The following is a 16,110-nucleotide window of genomic DNA, read 5'->3' on the forward strand; positions in this document are numbered from 1 at the left end:
CTTGGAACACAAGAAGTCTTTATGAGTAAGAGTCTACCAATTTATCACATCCTGATTTGGCAATTTTATCCAACTCTTCCTTGCATAAATGCTCCAGATCTATAAGATTGTCAGTGGATATCCTGCGCATAGACCTCTTTAAGGCATACCACATGTTTTTGATAGCTGGGCTCTGATTGATCCATTTTAAAATTTGGCAGCATCCTAATCCATAGCAACTTTTTCACATTTCTCTCTCTCTCTCTCTCTCTCTCTCTCTCTCTCTCTCTCTCTCTCTCTCTCTCTCTCTCTCTCCCTTATCACTCACTGAGTGATAAGCTTAGTATTATGTTTTGTTTTTGCACCGTCTTTTAGAATTATACCCAGATAGCTCTACCTAGGTCACCGCTATGCCCAGGTTTAGGGTTGTGGCTGATGAAACACAGTATCTTTTATATATAGTTCTAGATATATTTAAGAAAATATTTACAGTAATTAATATTCCTTTTAAAATGGCAAACATCAACAACTAACTGTTCAAACAGGTGATGGAATGTTTAAGACAACATCGACACAATTTGTTGAAAGTAAACAAAAAAAATCATCATGGTTAAAGAAGCGTTTAGCATTAATACAAAAATTTACAACTTGTTCATTTGAAATAAAACAAAATCCAACCACCACATTTGTGAAGGGAGTGATATTATCACAGCCATTACTGTAAGTAAAATAGACAAAAAAGGTCAAGTATAACCTTCATTCGAGGAACATAAATTCATCCTTTAAAATACACAATTTATGCTGTAGTATACTTGAGTCTAGGCAGATAGTGAGGAAATGCATTCCCTATAAATGCTGATCCCCAGAACATGTCCATGTGACCATGTACCTCATTGTACAGTGTATATCACAATTATCAGTACATTGTTATATATCAATGTAGACTATTCTATACAGAAAGTCTACTGAATCTGTATCTTTCTGTGTGTATTTTCTGTAACTTTCTATGAGCACCCTGAGCTCAACTCAAGCACCCTGAGCTAACTGGCATCTTTGAGTAACTGGCAACATAGAAAAAGTTCATTAGCAAAAAGATTGAATTGTTTATCAAACAATACATCATGTCCTGCTACACATTTATTAAATAATTCAATAATGTGCTGTTGTGCTGAGCACAACTAATATCTCAGAATATCTTACAGGTTTATATAAACTATGCCTACGCTTTCCTAAACTTTTTGCTTAGGAAAACAAATCTCTTTAAAAACTAAACTTTCAAATCTAACTTGAATTTCACCTTAAAATGTTTTTTTTTTTGTAAAAAAAAAAAAACTACTTCAGAAAGTGTTCCAATGCAAAACCCTTTTTAAAGTGCATTTTAAAGTCAATCTTAAAAATACATTAATACAAATGAACACCAATTTCTTCAGGAGTTGACATTTGACCAGCAGCTGGATAATCACATAGTTACACAGATAAAACTACAAGGGGTTTAATTATTATTGTTTCACATCATTATTCATTCATTCATTCATTCATTTTCTACCGCTTATCCGAACTACCTCGGGTCACGGGGAGCCTGTGCCTATCTCAGGCGTCATCGGGCATCAAGGCAGGATACACCCTGGACGGAGTGCCAACCCATCACAGGGCACACACACACTCTCATTCACTCACACAATCACACACTACGGACAATTTTCCAGAGATGCCAATCAACCTACCATGCATGTCTTTGGACCGGGGGAGGAAACCGGAGTACCCGGAGGAAACACCCGAGGCACGGGGAGAACATGCAAACTCCACACATGGTGGAGGTGGGAATCGAACCCCGACCACTAAGCCACCGTGCCCCCCTTATTATTATTATTATTATTATTATTATTATTATTATTATTATTATTATTATTATTATTGTTTCACAGTGTGACCTTCAATAAATAATAAATAAAAATAGTATTTACTTTACCATAAATCCACTGAAATATGAATTTCTCTCTGATTTATTTTTCTTTACAAAGACTCTATACTAAGGCGTACCTGCTTCAGCTTTCATTGAGTAATTCAATGTTCGTTCTTCTATTGAACTATTTTTGTTAGGAAGTTCAGTAGGAAATGAAAGTGTATACTTATGCTAAAATTGAGGCACAGTTTAATAGAGGTCACTCCACATATTTTAATATTTGCACTCCTCTAGGTGCAGACGGATCACACCCTTGTTATGGAGATCCAATAAGGCTTTAAATTCAGCTGGCATCGCATGCACTCTCTTATTTACCGGGCGGTTATCATAGTAGTGGTTGCTGAGCTTTTGGTGGGTGTACGGGTGTATTCCAAAGGGCCAGAAACCATACAAATGGACGTTGTCGCAGAGCTCCAGTGCCAAGCTGACCATCATTATACCAGTACTGAGGCGCAATGAATGAATTCCCTGAGCACGCCAAAATTTTGCCAGGCTTCTCAGGTACATTGGGTTTAAGAAGACAGGCCGTGGGCCATTGATATTGATGTCCTCGATAGCGTAGATGACACGCAGGGACACAGCCATGTTCCGGCTAAATGAAAATGCAGGCAGAAATAGTAGAGCATCCCCGTATATCTGAATATCCTCCACAAATGACCGCCGGCGCTCATTTAATGCATGGTACCTGCAAATTAAATGTTTCAGTTTTGTAGTGTCAATAAGTGCTTGTTGATTTGTGCATGTAACAGATACGACATCTAATCTACAACCTGTCATCAATTTTGTCTGCATACAAGAGCCAATATTTTTAGTGTAACTTCTGCTTTGTTTACCACCAACTATAAAAAACCCCACAAAACTTTTTTACCCTTTCTGTTTTTCCTCTCTCTGACGGCAGAAATTTGTTGGTGCTAAATGTTTGTTAGGAGCTACTGGGACAGTTGCCTGCAAGATCACCAGAAGGTGATGGCAGGCGTTTCTCCGTAGCCGGCTTTTCCGTTTGTTGATCCACACATGAGTTGTTTTGCCCTTCCTATTGTTCCGCGTTCCCACCATGTCACCTGTTCCTCATTTACCCTAATGTTTTGCCCTATATACTGTATATTAGCCCTTTTGTATCTGTCTTTGTCATTCATTGTTTTGTGTTTGCCCAGTAAGGTCGGATGTGTTTCCAGGTTCCTATATATCATTGTTATGTTTTGTTATTCAATTTGTATTTGTCTCATGTTTGGTGTAAATCTTAAGTAATTGTATATTATTTATGTTAAAGCTGTGCTTCACTTGGTTGGGGTCTGATTCTTTGCATGCGGTTGATGATTCTGACTGTTGTAGGACAGCAGTAGGATAAGCAGTGTAGAGAATGGATAGATAGATGGATGGATAAGTGATCCATACAACCATTTAGCTATCAATACATGCAAAATAAACAGTATACAATTCCCCAGTATACAAAACACGTTAGAGCTGAACCCCGCAATAAAAGAATCTACCAGAATTTCAATAAACACTCACAAATACACCTGTATGTACAACTGAGACTCACTTTTCAAAAAAGATGCTTGGGTTGGCTGTGACAAGGTTTGTTTTGTGTCCCGTGTCTCTTTCATGTCCATTGTTCAGTGGTGGAAGATTACACCTGAGAAAATAAGGGAGAGATTTGACTAATTTCTCTCGCTTTATATGATGCCTTGTGTAGTCAACTCTTGGCTCTTAAAATGCGAATTGATCTCAATAACTACGTGTTCCTTCAATCGCATGATACGATCAGAATCAGACCTGATGACATATGAGGAAGAGTCGATTTGTTTTCCGCAGCTGCTGTTGGCTATGATTCCTCCGTTGCCTACAACAGCACATGAATCCCATGGTGCATATTTAAAGGGACTTTCCTACACAAATGTACACAGTTTAAAGCGTATTAGAATGAACACATTTTTAAGATTAATCAAACATTGTAATTTATGCTCATACATCACACAGTACCTTGGGAAATAGCCTGAACAGAGCTGGAGTCACCTCTTGTGTTCTTTTAAAATCTCCATCATAAGTAATTTTTTTGCCTACAGGTGAGTTGTCTTGTGTAACCGTTGCATTGGAAATAGCATCGCTATTGTTTCTTAGAAGTGACCTAAAAAAAATTAGTATTATTTTTTTATTTACTTACTATTTAAATACATCTAAAAAGTCTAAATTGATATTTATTTAAGGAATAACACACTTCAGATCAAACTGATATATAATATAATTAATGCAGTGGAATGATGCAGTAAAACGCTTAGCCAGAGTGCATTACGTTGTAAAACAGCACAGTGTGTTATTCTGCTTATTTCACAGAGATAACATTTAACTTGTAACTAGATATGTAAAGTTTGTCGCGACAAACTTTGATGTTGGCTTTGACGAGGCAAGTATTCGCAAAGGCTGGTGCTTTTTGGAGGCAAGTGGACGTGTTACTTTTGGAGGCAAGTGGACAGAAAGATAGGGTGACAAAAGATAGGGTGACATCATCAGAATACACATGAGAAAGTTCCCCTCATTGTTCTGATTGTTTTGATATGTCACATGTCCATGTTGTAAAAAGTTTTTTGATCTTGCATATTTTGGGGGCAGGGCTGCAGCACAACCGGAAGGCCAGTCAATACACCAATTTAAAAGTTTGTTCACCCTAAAGGAGCTGGCCGAGTTTGGTGTAGATAGTTCGAAAGCTTGCCGAGTTATAAACCTCCAAAATTTATAATGGGAGTCTATGGGAAAAAAGGCCAATTTGAGACCCGGTACCGGAAGTACCGGTACTCAGATCACTTAGAAAAGTAATAGCAACAAACTTCAGTCCAGGTTCTCCAACATATCCAAATTTGGTGCATGTCGCTCGAAAGCCCTAGGCCACAATATATTTTATAAATTTTTGTCTAAGCTTAAATAAGAAAACAGAATGTTGGCTTCTACAAAGCCAACATAATGAATGACACATACAGTATGTTACCGTATTATAGTTAAATTTAATGGTGTAAGAGTGGAACATCAATGTTTCCACCAATCTCTCTCTCTCTCTCTCTCTCTCTCTCTCTCCCTCTCTCTCTCTCTCTCTCTCTCTCCAAAAAGACACAGCTTATCAGTTAACCAAGAATCCAGAAAAATTCTCTGTCCTAAAGACAGACAAGTGTGTTATTCCAATGTATAATTTTACCGCATTATAGTTAAATTTAATACTGTGGAATGTCTGAGAGACAAGTTCATGTTTGCACCTACGTTATACAGTAGCTGTAATAAAATCATTCCAACAGTACCTCATCTCTCTCTTTCTCTCTCTCTCTCTCTCTCTTCCTTTATCTTACTATTATTCCTACCATTAGCCCAGTTACCATCTTACCATTACCAATACCATTACACAGTTGTACCATTACATACCCCCAATGTAACCCCCATTACAAAAAAAAAAGAATTAAATTAAATTAAAAAGAATTAAAAAGGACAGCTTATTAGTTTAGCAAGAAATCAGATGATTTTCCTGCTGGAGAACTTTGACTGTTACAAAGTTAGACTACTTTGATGAACAATAAATAACAGCTATTTATATAATAGTTACAGCCAGACCTACTGCCTGAGCCATGCTGTTATACAAAAAAAAAAAAAAAACCACAATGTCTGGCAAATCAGATTTGGGAATTCAACCAAACCATGATAAAAGCAGATTTTTAAGTGCTACTTTTATTGTGATGTGTTGTCACTGGTGTGCTTTTTACCTGAAGAATTTAATGTTGTCCTCCTGCTTTTTCCATTTGGAAGTGTAAATTGCTAAGAGGCTTTGAATAATTTCATTTTCTCTGAAACACAAATTCACACATGCTCAATAAGAAAACAATAGGAGAAACTCAAATCTTTAAAGCAAATCTTTCTGTTTACATGTAATAATCAGTTCTCAATTGATTCCAGTGAATTTCAGTTTTAAAACTTTTCAGTGTAAAACTGAAATACACTGGAATCAATTTTAAGTTTTAAAGGTGTGTCAAAACCAAAGATTAAAGACTCATAATCACTGCTAGTATTAACTGTAAAGCATAAATGTGTTGTGCTACAAGTAATTAGACATTTAGCTATTTTAAGATTAGTTTTAGATTAAAAAAAAAAATTATATGTAACTTCATACTAATAACCAATTTTCAGTTTAATGTCATACTTTTAAAAATACAATTAAAAATGAGGTTAGTTAGCAGTAGTAGGTGTAATGTTTGTGTGTACAAGTCAATGTTTGTGTGTATTCTCACTTGCTCTTTGCAGGATTTTGTTTAACTTTGTCTGGATCGCTGGCAGCAACATCACTGTGAAGAGACAGACAGAGAATCACTTGATGATGAGCCAAAAGTATAGAACATTGGTATTAACTGTAAAACATAAATATGTGCTGTGATACATGTGACTGATTAGAGTGATACAACTGCACTTTTTCACAATATATTACACAGTTATAGAAGAGAAATTATTTATAATGGCACTATTGGGTGTCATCCAGATGATGAATGGTTCTTTTTAAATCTGATTCCTCTCAAGATTTTTTCCTCAGATCGTCTCAAGGAAAAACTCCTTGAGACGATCTGAGGAAAAAATCTTGTCACCACCGTCACCTCCGGCCTGCTGATATTAAATTGATGAAATCTAATATTTCTGTAAAGCTGCTTCATGACAATGTCTACTGTTAAAAGCGATATACAATTAAAAATGATCTTACTGAATCTTATAAGATTAGACTAGATTTAAATTCAAGCAAATATTAATCATTTCTATGGTGGACGAGAAGTGTAAAGCTAAACAACAAATCAGAAAACAAAACAACAAAATGATTCTTTACTCAATAAAGATTGAACCAAGTTATTCTTGGGTTCAATTATGTGAATTATTTGATTCAGTATAAAATTGCTAAACTGGGTGTTTTTGTGTAACGGCAGTAGGTGTAATGTGTATGAACAGTTTTTGTATTCTCACTTGCTCTTTGCAGGATTTTGTTTAACTTTATTGGCAGCAACATCACTGTGAAGAGACAGACAGAGAATCACTTAACATTTAAAACATTTAAATAGCCACAAAAGGATTAGATTAGATTTAGATTCTTGCAAAAAAAAGTGATTTATAAAGTTCAAAACATTCAAAAATAACCATTTCTCAGTTCACATTTTACTTATTCTTGGTCTGATTTTCAAATTTTAGAGCCAAACAGTTTTTGTATTCTCACTTGCTCTTTGCAGGATTTTGTTTAACTTTATCTGGATCATTGGCAGCAACATCACTGTGAAGAGACAGACAGAAAATCACTTGATGATGAGCCAAAACGATAGAACAAAAACTCACAGAACGCATTGGTATTAACTGTAAAACATAAATATGTGGTGTGATACATGTGACTGATTAGAGTGATAAAGATTAGATTTAGATTCAACATTTCTCAATTCAATAAACATTCAATAATAACCATTTATCAGTTCACATTATACTTATTCCTTAGTTCAGTTTGAAATTTTAGAGAACTTAAAATGGCGTGACTGAATAAAAAAATGCTAAACTGGGTGTTTTTGTTCAACAGCAGTAGGTGTAATGTTTGTGTGAACAGTTTTGTATTCTCACTTGCTCTTTGCAGGATTTTCTTTCATTTTGCTGGCAGCCACATGACTGTGAAGAAACAGACAGAGAATTACCCAAAGACATCAAAGACAGCCTTAGTTTTATGATTTAGTTTAATGATTTTGACCGCGTATGATGATATTAAGTCTAGATTGTTCTAATTCAAAATTTGAAATGATGTCATTTAAACAAAAATAAAAAAGCACTTGTTATGAAACAGTGAGAAAGTGTGTTGTTTTTTTTTGTTGAATGACAATACTAGTAGGAGACAGACAGAACATCAAGGTTAAAGGTTTTCCAAATTTCAAATATAAAAAACAAGAGTAACAGTGCGTGTTTTAGAACAGCTCATTTTAAAACATTGAATTAAAAAATACAATTGCACTTTTTCACAATATGTAATATATATAAAATATATACAGTTATAGAAGAGAAATTATTTATTGGGGGGGGGGGGGGGGAGCCTGAGCTGGTGCGGGAGGTTGAGAGATACCAACTAGATATAGTTGGGCTCGCCTCCACGCACAGCTTGGGCTCTGGAACCCAACTCCTCGAGAGAGGCTGGGCTCTCTACTACTCTGGAATTGCCCGTGGTGAGAGGTGGTGGGCTGGTGTGGGCTTGCTCATAGCCCCCCAGCTCAGCAGCCATGTGTTGGAGTTCACCCCGGTGAACGAGAGGGTCGTTTCCCTGCGCCTTCGGGTCGGGGAGAGGTCTCTCACTGTTATTTGTGCTTACGGGCCAAATGGCAGTGTAGAGTACCCGACCTTCTTGGCGTCTCTGGAAGGGGTGCTGGAAAGTGCTCCGACCGTGGACTCTGTCGTTCTACTGGGGGACTTCAACGCTCACGTGGGCAGCAACAGTGACACCTGGAGGGGCATGATTGGGAGGAACGCCCCCCCCGACCTGAACCCGAGTGATGTTCTGTTATTCGACTTCTGTGCTAGTCACAGTTTGTCCATAACAAACACCCATGTGTGTCCATGGGTGTCCATGGGTGTCCATCAGTACACATGGCATCAGGACACCCTAGGCCGGAAGTCGATGATAGACTTTGTGGTTGTTTCATCTGACCTCCGGCCGTATGTCTTGGACACTCGGGTAAAGAGAGGGGCAGAGCTGTCAACTGATCGCCACCTGGTGGTGAGTTGGATCTGATGGCCGGGGAGGAAGTTGGACAGACTTGGCAGACCCAAACATACGGCCACGCAGACCTGTGGCTGTAAGGTCTCCGGTGCCTGTCATGGCGGCAATCCCATAGACCCCGGAAGTAAGGGATGCTGTCAAGCTGTCAAGCTTGGCTCGGGGGACCTCGGAGGCAGCTGATAGGTACCAGAGGGCCAAGCGAGCTTCAGCCTGGGTGGTTGCAGAGGCAAAAACTCGGGTCTGGGAGGAGTTCGGTGAGGCCATGGAGAAGGACTATCGGTTGGCCTCGAAGAAATTTTGGCAAACCGTCCAGCACCTCAGGAGGGGGAAGCAGTGCCCTGCTCACACTGTTTACAGTGGGAGTGGGAATCTGCTGACTTCGACTGGGGACATTCTCGGACGGTGGAAGGAGTACTTCGAGGATCTCCTCAACCCCACCGACATGTCTTCCACTGAGGAAGCAGAGGCAGAGGGCTCAGTTGAGGACTCGTCGATCCCCCAAGCTGAGGTCACTGAGGTGGTTGAGAAGCTCCTCAGTGGCAAGGCACCGGGGGGTGGATGAGATCCGCCCTGAGCCTCTGGATGTTGTGGGGCTGTCTTGGTTGACACGCCTCTGCAACATCGCGTGGCGGCTGGGGACAGTGCCTCTGGACTGGCAGACTGGGGTGGTGGTCCCTCTGTTTAAGAAGGGGGACCAGAGGGTGTGTTCCAACTACAGGGGGATCACACTCCTCAGCCTCCCCGGAAAAGTCCATGCCAGGGTACTGGAGAGGAGAATTCGGCCGATAGTCGAACCTCGGATTCAGGAGGAACAATGCGGGTTTTGTCCCGGTCGTGGAACACTGGACCATCTCTGTACTCTCACCAGGTTGCTGGAGGGTTCATGGGAGTTTGCCCAACCAGTCCATGTGCTTTGTGAATCTGGAGAAGGCATTCGACTGTGTTCCTCGTGGTGATCTGTGGGGGGTACTCTGGGAGTATGTTGTCCGGGGCCCTCTGCTAAGGGCTGTCCGATCCCTATATGACCGGAGCAGGAGTTTGGTTCGCATTGCCGGCAGTAAGTCAGACTTGTTCCCGGTGCATGTTGGACTCTAGCAGGGCTGCCCTTTGTCACCGGTCCTGTTCATTATTTATATGGACAGGATTTCTAGGCGAAGTCGGTGGCCGGAGGGAGTCCGGTTTGGGGACCACGGGATTTCGTCTCTGCTTTTTGCAGATGATGTTGTCCTGTTGTCTTCTTCAAATCAGGACCTTCAGCGCACACTGGGATGGTTTTCAGCCGAGTGTGAAGCGGCGGGGATGAGAATCAGCACCTTCAAGTCCGAGGCCATGGTTCTCAGCCGGAAAAGGGTGGCTTGCCCCCTTCAGGTTGGTGGAAAGCTCCTGCCTCAAGTGGAGGAGTTTAAGTATCTTGGGGTCTTGTTCACTAGTGAGGGAAGGATGGAGCGGGAGATCGACAGGCGGATCGGTGTATCTTCTGCAGTGATGCGGTCGATATACCGGTCTGTTGTGGTGAAGAAAGAGCTGAGCCGCAAGGCGAAGCTCTCTATTTACCAGTCGATCTATGTTCCTACCCTCACCTATGGTCATGAGCTTTGGGTCATGACCGAAAGGACAAGATCCCGGATACAGGTGGCCGAAATGAGTTTCCTCCGCAGGGTGGCTGGGCGCTCCCTTAGTGATAGGGTGAGGAGCTCGGTCACTCGGGAGGAGCTCAGAGTAGAGCCGCTGCTCCTCCACATCGAGAGGAGTCAGCTGATGTGGCTCGGGCATCTGTTCTGGATGCCTCCTGGATGCCTCCCTGGGGAGGTGTTCCGGGCATGTCCAACCGGGAGGAGGCCCCGGGGAAGACCTAGGACACGCTGGAGGGACTATGTCTCTCGGCTGGCCTGGGAACGCCTCGGTATTCCCCTGGAAGAGCTGGAGGAAGTGTCTGGGGAGAGGATCAGTAGTTTCACTCTCTTTATTTTTGTCAGCAGCATAAATGATAACTCATCATTTAGATAACTCTCGACTTATTAAGAGAGTCAAGTTTTCGGTTATTGTTAAGATTCTGATCAATTATAACAAAAAAGAAACTCTTATGTAGAATTTTTTCGATTTTCCAAAACTTTTTTAAGGAAACGTTTGTAATCCCGTCACTATTCTTTCTATGCCTTCTGTTTACCCAAAGAATGGGAGTAAAATCTATCGTACTAAACAGCTTTAAACTATACACAAGTACACTAGATTAAGATAAGATTTTTACTGCTTGTCTTTTCCTGTTATCAGATATTATGTAAAATGATGTGCTGTATATCAGTGTCTCTCTCACTCTCTCTCACACACACACTAAGAAAGTAGTAAGTGACAGAATAAATACTGGCATTATTTTGACTGTAATGATTGTGTGAACAGTTTTTGTATTCTCACTTGCTCTTTGCAGGATTTTGTTTAACTTTGTCTAGATCGCTGGCAGCTACATCACTGTGAAGAAACAGACAGAGAATCACTTGATGATGAGCCAAAACTAAACAGAAACTCACAGAATGCATTGGTATTAACTGTGAAACAAAAATATGTGGTGTTATGCATGTGCCTGATTAGAGTGATAAAGAATGTGAATTATTTGACTGAGCGACACATGAACTGTGCTGCATTCTCACTTCGGCTTTGCATCATGGTTTTTAATGTTGAGCGAACTTCTGAGAGCTGCAGAACTGTGAGAAGAAAGGGAAAAAATAACTTGAAGATTTTCCAATAATGAAATTTAAAACAACAAAAAAAACGTCTATGATTTTGAAACACCTTGTTTTCTTATGTTTTACTACAGTTTCATCAAGAATCATCATTTACTGACCAACTAAACACAATGCTAATTAAATAAAAAAGTATTTACATGAAAATATCTTAATGTTTGTGGACTTATTACTTAATACTAATGAGACACAGAATGAGCGCGTTACTAAATGCAGAAAAATTAAAGGGTAAACCTGTTAAAAACTGTTGAAGCTATAGGTAAATGACCCAGTAAAATGTAAAGATGAAATAGAAATATTAACTGTAAAATATAAAGATAAGTATACTCAGGGTATTCAGAATAAACAGTTCCTAATATGACACAGAAATATTGGCACCCTTCAAAGAAGTAGGTGAAAAAAAAGTTTACTCAGTTGATATTATATTAGTGGCCATTTTAGCAGCCTAAGTAAGATTATTCTGTTTGGCTTAAACGTGACACAGATTTAACACACACACACACACACACACACATACACACACAGAGCAGTTTTTTGAAAATAAATAAAGAGCCTGTTTTTGGCCTGAACGTTCCTCTGCTCCTATTCTCATATCTGATTTCTTATTTTTTGGATCATCTCCAGCAGCTGGACAGGTTTGTTTTACCTGTTAGCCAATTCCTCGGTATCATGTGGCCTTCGAAGACCCGCAGAACTGGTTTGTGAGTTGGAGATTGTGGGAAGGGTTGAAAGAGAAAAGAGAAAGCAAAAGACAGATGAATTGAAACAAAACCTACAGACAAAACGTAAACATTTACCTCAGTGAAAAATGAGGCTTTATTACCGAGGTAACATATAACATGTATTTGCCATTGTTTTATTCTCTTGACTGAGGTTTATTATGCTTTACTAGAAACAAAACAAAAATATACATGATGTATCCATTATTCACAGCCTTAATACTCCATCATAATATTTTTATTGATTAAAAAAAATGTTTTGCCTTTTTTTAAATACACACAAACAACAAACGGGAGAAAGTTCTAGTTCTAGTATTTCATGAAGAAGTAGGTCTTCAACCGTCTTATGACAGGTACATTAACATGTTGGTTAATGTACCTGTCATAAGACAGATGCAGTTGCAGTTTATGAATGAAATACACAATAAACAAATCCAATACATAAGGCAAGGTTGTTGATCAAGGTCAGCGAGGCACAAATGGAATAACCCATGCTAAGGCAGAACACGAAGGTCAAAACACAAGTAAAAGTCAAAGGAACTGGAACAACAATACAGTGATTCACTCACTCTCACTCACTCATTTTCTACCACTTATCCGAGCTACCTCGGGTCACGGGGAGCCTGTGCCTATCTCAGGCGTCATCGGGCATCAAGGCAGGATACACTCTGGACAGAGTGCCAACCCATCGCAGGGCACACACACACTCTCATTCACTCACGCAATCACACACTACGGACAATTTCCAAGAGATGCCAATCAACCTACCATGCATGTCTTTGGACCGGGGGAGGAAACCAGAGTACCCAGAGGAAACCCCCGAGGCATGGGGAGAACATGCAAACTCCACACACACAAGGTAATCGGGAATCGAACCCCGACCCTGGCGGTGTGAGGTGAATGTGCTAACCACTAAGCCACTGTGCCTCCCCCAGTGATTCATGGCTTGGTAAAGTTCAGATGAGCAAACAAGCTGAGTGTTTACTGTGTGTATAAAAGGTGGCTGTGAGTCCATAATGAATGCTTTCGTTAGTAAACAGCATGGTCAGTATGGGCACTCTAAAACTCTGAGCCCATGACCCATAATTCTTCAATTTACCAGATGTCCTTTTTTTGACCACTTTTGATGCATACTAACCACCACATACTGGAAACAACTCATAAGACCTGCCATTTTGGAGAGGCTCTGACCAGGCCATCTGGCTGTTTAGTCATCTGGTCACACAGATCCTTACACTTGACTATTTTTTTCTGCTTACAACACATCGCCTTTGAGAAATGACTGTTCACTTGCTGCCTAATATATCCCACCCTTTGCCAGGTACCACTGTAAGAAGATAATCAATGTTATTCACTTCACCTGACAGATTTTTTTAAATGTTATTGCTGATTGGTGTATATGAGGGTCACTAAATCTTAGTGCTGGCTTGTGTCAACTCAGAGGCATAATTTGCTCTCAAGTCAGTGCTAGAGTTTTGATGTCATACAACAATTTCATGAATAAGACTAAGATCTGACTGTACACCATTTCTTGACCTTAAATCTGTGTTCATTTCCACTCAAGCATATAATAATTATAAGGTTGGGATTAATTTCATAGCTTTTTGGATTGATTCTTGGCTTTAAACAAAGTACTGTTTTACATAAATATCAAATTTTAACTATAAATAACAGGGTCTAAAATTCAGTAACATTATCTCTGAGGTACAGTACCTCACTTCTCAGATTTTCCCTCCTTTTTTAAAAATGTGTTTTTAATTTGAAAGAAAATAAATTTGTGGAATGATATATGAAAAACACCAAATTATTGCCTCTGACCAGTTACCTATAAGAAGAATAAGAGCTAATTTTTAGACCTCAAAGACAAAACTTCCGAAAGACTTCAACAGATTCACTATTAATGAAAATTTCAGTAAATTTTCTGATTTCTTCTCAAATGAAGTCACAAATAGTGTTTAATGGAAATTACAGTTACAGAATTTGGCAGACACCATTACCTAGAGCGATGTACATTTATACAAATGAGCAGTTGATGGACTTCCTCAAGAAGTAGTCCAACACCATATCCACAGAGCTTCCACTCATCTTTCGTGAAATAAAGACAATGATGCAGATATCACACTTCAAAGGAAAGGTGAACAAGACAGTAGTGAAAGCAGCTCTGCTGTATGGGTTAGAGACTGTAGCAGTGAGGAAAAGACATGAGGCAGAGATGGAGGTAGCAGAGATGAGGATGTTGAGGTTCTCTTTAGGAGTGACGAGGATGGACAGGATTAGGAACGAGCACATCAGTGGGACGGCTCAGGTTGGCTGTTTTGGGGACAAGGTCAGAGAGGCTAGATTGAGATAGTTTGGACATGTACAGAGGAGGGAGATGGTTATATTGGTAGAAGGATGTTGGAGATGGAGCTGCAGGTAAGAGGTCAAGAGGAAGGACAAAGAGGAGATATATGGATGTGTTGAAAGAGGACATGAAGTTAATTGGTGCAAGAGTAGAGGATGTAGCTATCACACTATTTATTGTTACCTTTCAACTGAACTAAAGCAGACGTTCACTAACTCCAAATCTTGCCTATGTACTTTATAGGAGGTCTGGATGGTGTCATAAACTTTATCCCTTTATACTAATTCAACAGGAAATTATGATCATCCTGAATATAAATACTTAGTTTATAAATAGATAGATAAGGCAGAAAGACAGACAGATAGATAGATAGATAGATAGATAGATAGATAGATAGATAGATAGATAGATAGATAGAATTCGTTTTAAATCCACAAACAGACTCATACACCAATGCAGCAATCTGTTGTGTGTATACAATTCATACCTTAAACAATGTACAATTATTAGTAAACTGGTATAAAGAGGTAATACAAGATTCCCTGACTCTGGGAAAGCAGAACGTCTAAAGGTTTTAAAAGAATAATAAATATATTACACAAACCATGCACATAACTAATCAGTTCTCAGACAGACAAATCATGACACTGAGGCTAACACACAATGCTGGTGGTTTTTAGTAGAATTGACGGTATTTCAGTATTTAAAATGAATAACTCGTGGATTATAAGTAAGAATTATTTTTAAGTTTTGAATTATTAAGTAAGTTTTACTGTGTAAAAGTGCCCTATTTGTTCAAATCTAGAAAGGAAAAAAAGAATAAGAAAACAATTAATTAATTAATTATTCTTTCATTCAATTAATAATAACAGAACAGTTTTTGTTCAGTTTTAACAGCAGATTTTCTAATGTGGTAAACAATTGTTGTTTGTTTACTTATTTAATTTATAGTGGAAAAAAAGAACAGGTTGGTGATCATAGATGTTAATTATAGATGTCAATTCTGTGACAAATTGAGGAAATGCAAATACAGAAGAAGGAACAAACACTCACGTGTGTGTAAAGTAGTGCCAAAGTAACACACTGAAGAAAGAGGTGACAAAGAGGACAGATAGCAGCCTTATAAAAGTCTTCATTCTGATACATATACTTGTTATCTCTCTGTAACTGTTGGTATGCATGCTCATAAGTCTGCACGCACTGACACTAAGTGTGTCAACTTGTTTTTTTATTCCTTGTTCTCTTTGTTTAACACCCGCCCCTCTTTTCGCTAAGTGTTCAAATTGTCATGTCTTCCATGTGTGATGCATGTCTCTGTACTCTTTCTTTCTCACTCACTCTCCTTCCCTCCCTCTCCCTCCCTTTGTCTCTGTCCCTCTCTTTGTATATCTCTTTTATTCCTTTCTCACCCCTCATCTGTCTATCTCTCTGTTTGTCTGTCTCTCTCTCTGTTGCTTCTTTGTACAGTTCTGTCCTACTCTCCACTGTGCCTTCTCATTTTAAGGCATTCAGCTTACCTACCTGACCTATTCACTGTTTTTGTTGCTCTCTCTCTCATTCTTATTTTATTCTATGACACTGTCTCTATTCTTCCTCCTTTACGGCTTGAC

General features: G+C 39.3%; 1 protein-coding gene across 1 annotated transcript; it reads right to left on the bottom strand.

The window, feature by feature from the left end:
• Positions 1 to 1,297: 1,297 nt before the first annotated feature.
• Positions 1,298 to 15,683, bottom strand: LOC132861128 (alpha-N-acetylneuraminide alpha-2,8-sialyltransferase-like). The gene is made up of 13 exons (XM_060892506.1): positions 15,554 to 15,683; positions 12,084 to 12,131; positions 11,345 to 11,398; positions 11,112 to 11,165; positions 7,559 to 7,603; positions 7,170 to 7,223; positions 6,923 to 6,967; positions 6,208 to 6,261; positions 5,686 to 5,766; positions 3,926 to 4,070; positions 3,719 to 3,831; positions 3,486 to 3,578; positions 1,298 to 2,627 (listed from the first exon to the last, which is right to left on the bottom strand). The coding sequence occupies exons 1-13, from the start codon at positions 15,679 to 15,681 to the stop codon at positions 2,156 to 2,158; spliced, it is 1,386 nt and encodes a 461-aa protein (XP_060748489.1). The 5' UTR covers positions 15,682 to 15,683; the 3' UTR covers positions 1,298 to 2,155.
• Positions 15,684 to 16,110: the final 427 nt, after the last annotated feature.

This window comes from Tachysurus vachellii, chromosome 18 (genome assembly GCF_030014155.1).
Source record: "Tachysurus vachellii isolate PV-2020 chromosome 18, HZAU_Pvac_v1, whole genome shotgun sequence".
In the NCBI taxonomy this organism is placed as follows: Eukaryota; Metazoa; Chordata; class Actinopteri; order Siluriformes; family Bagridae; genus Tachysurus; species Tachysurus vachellii.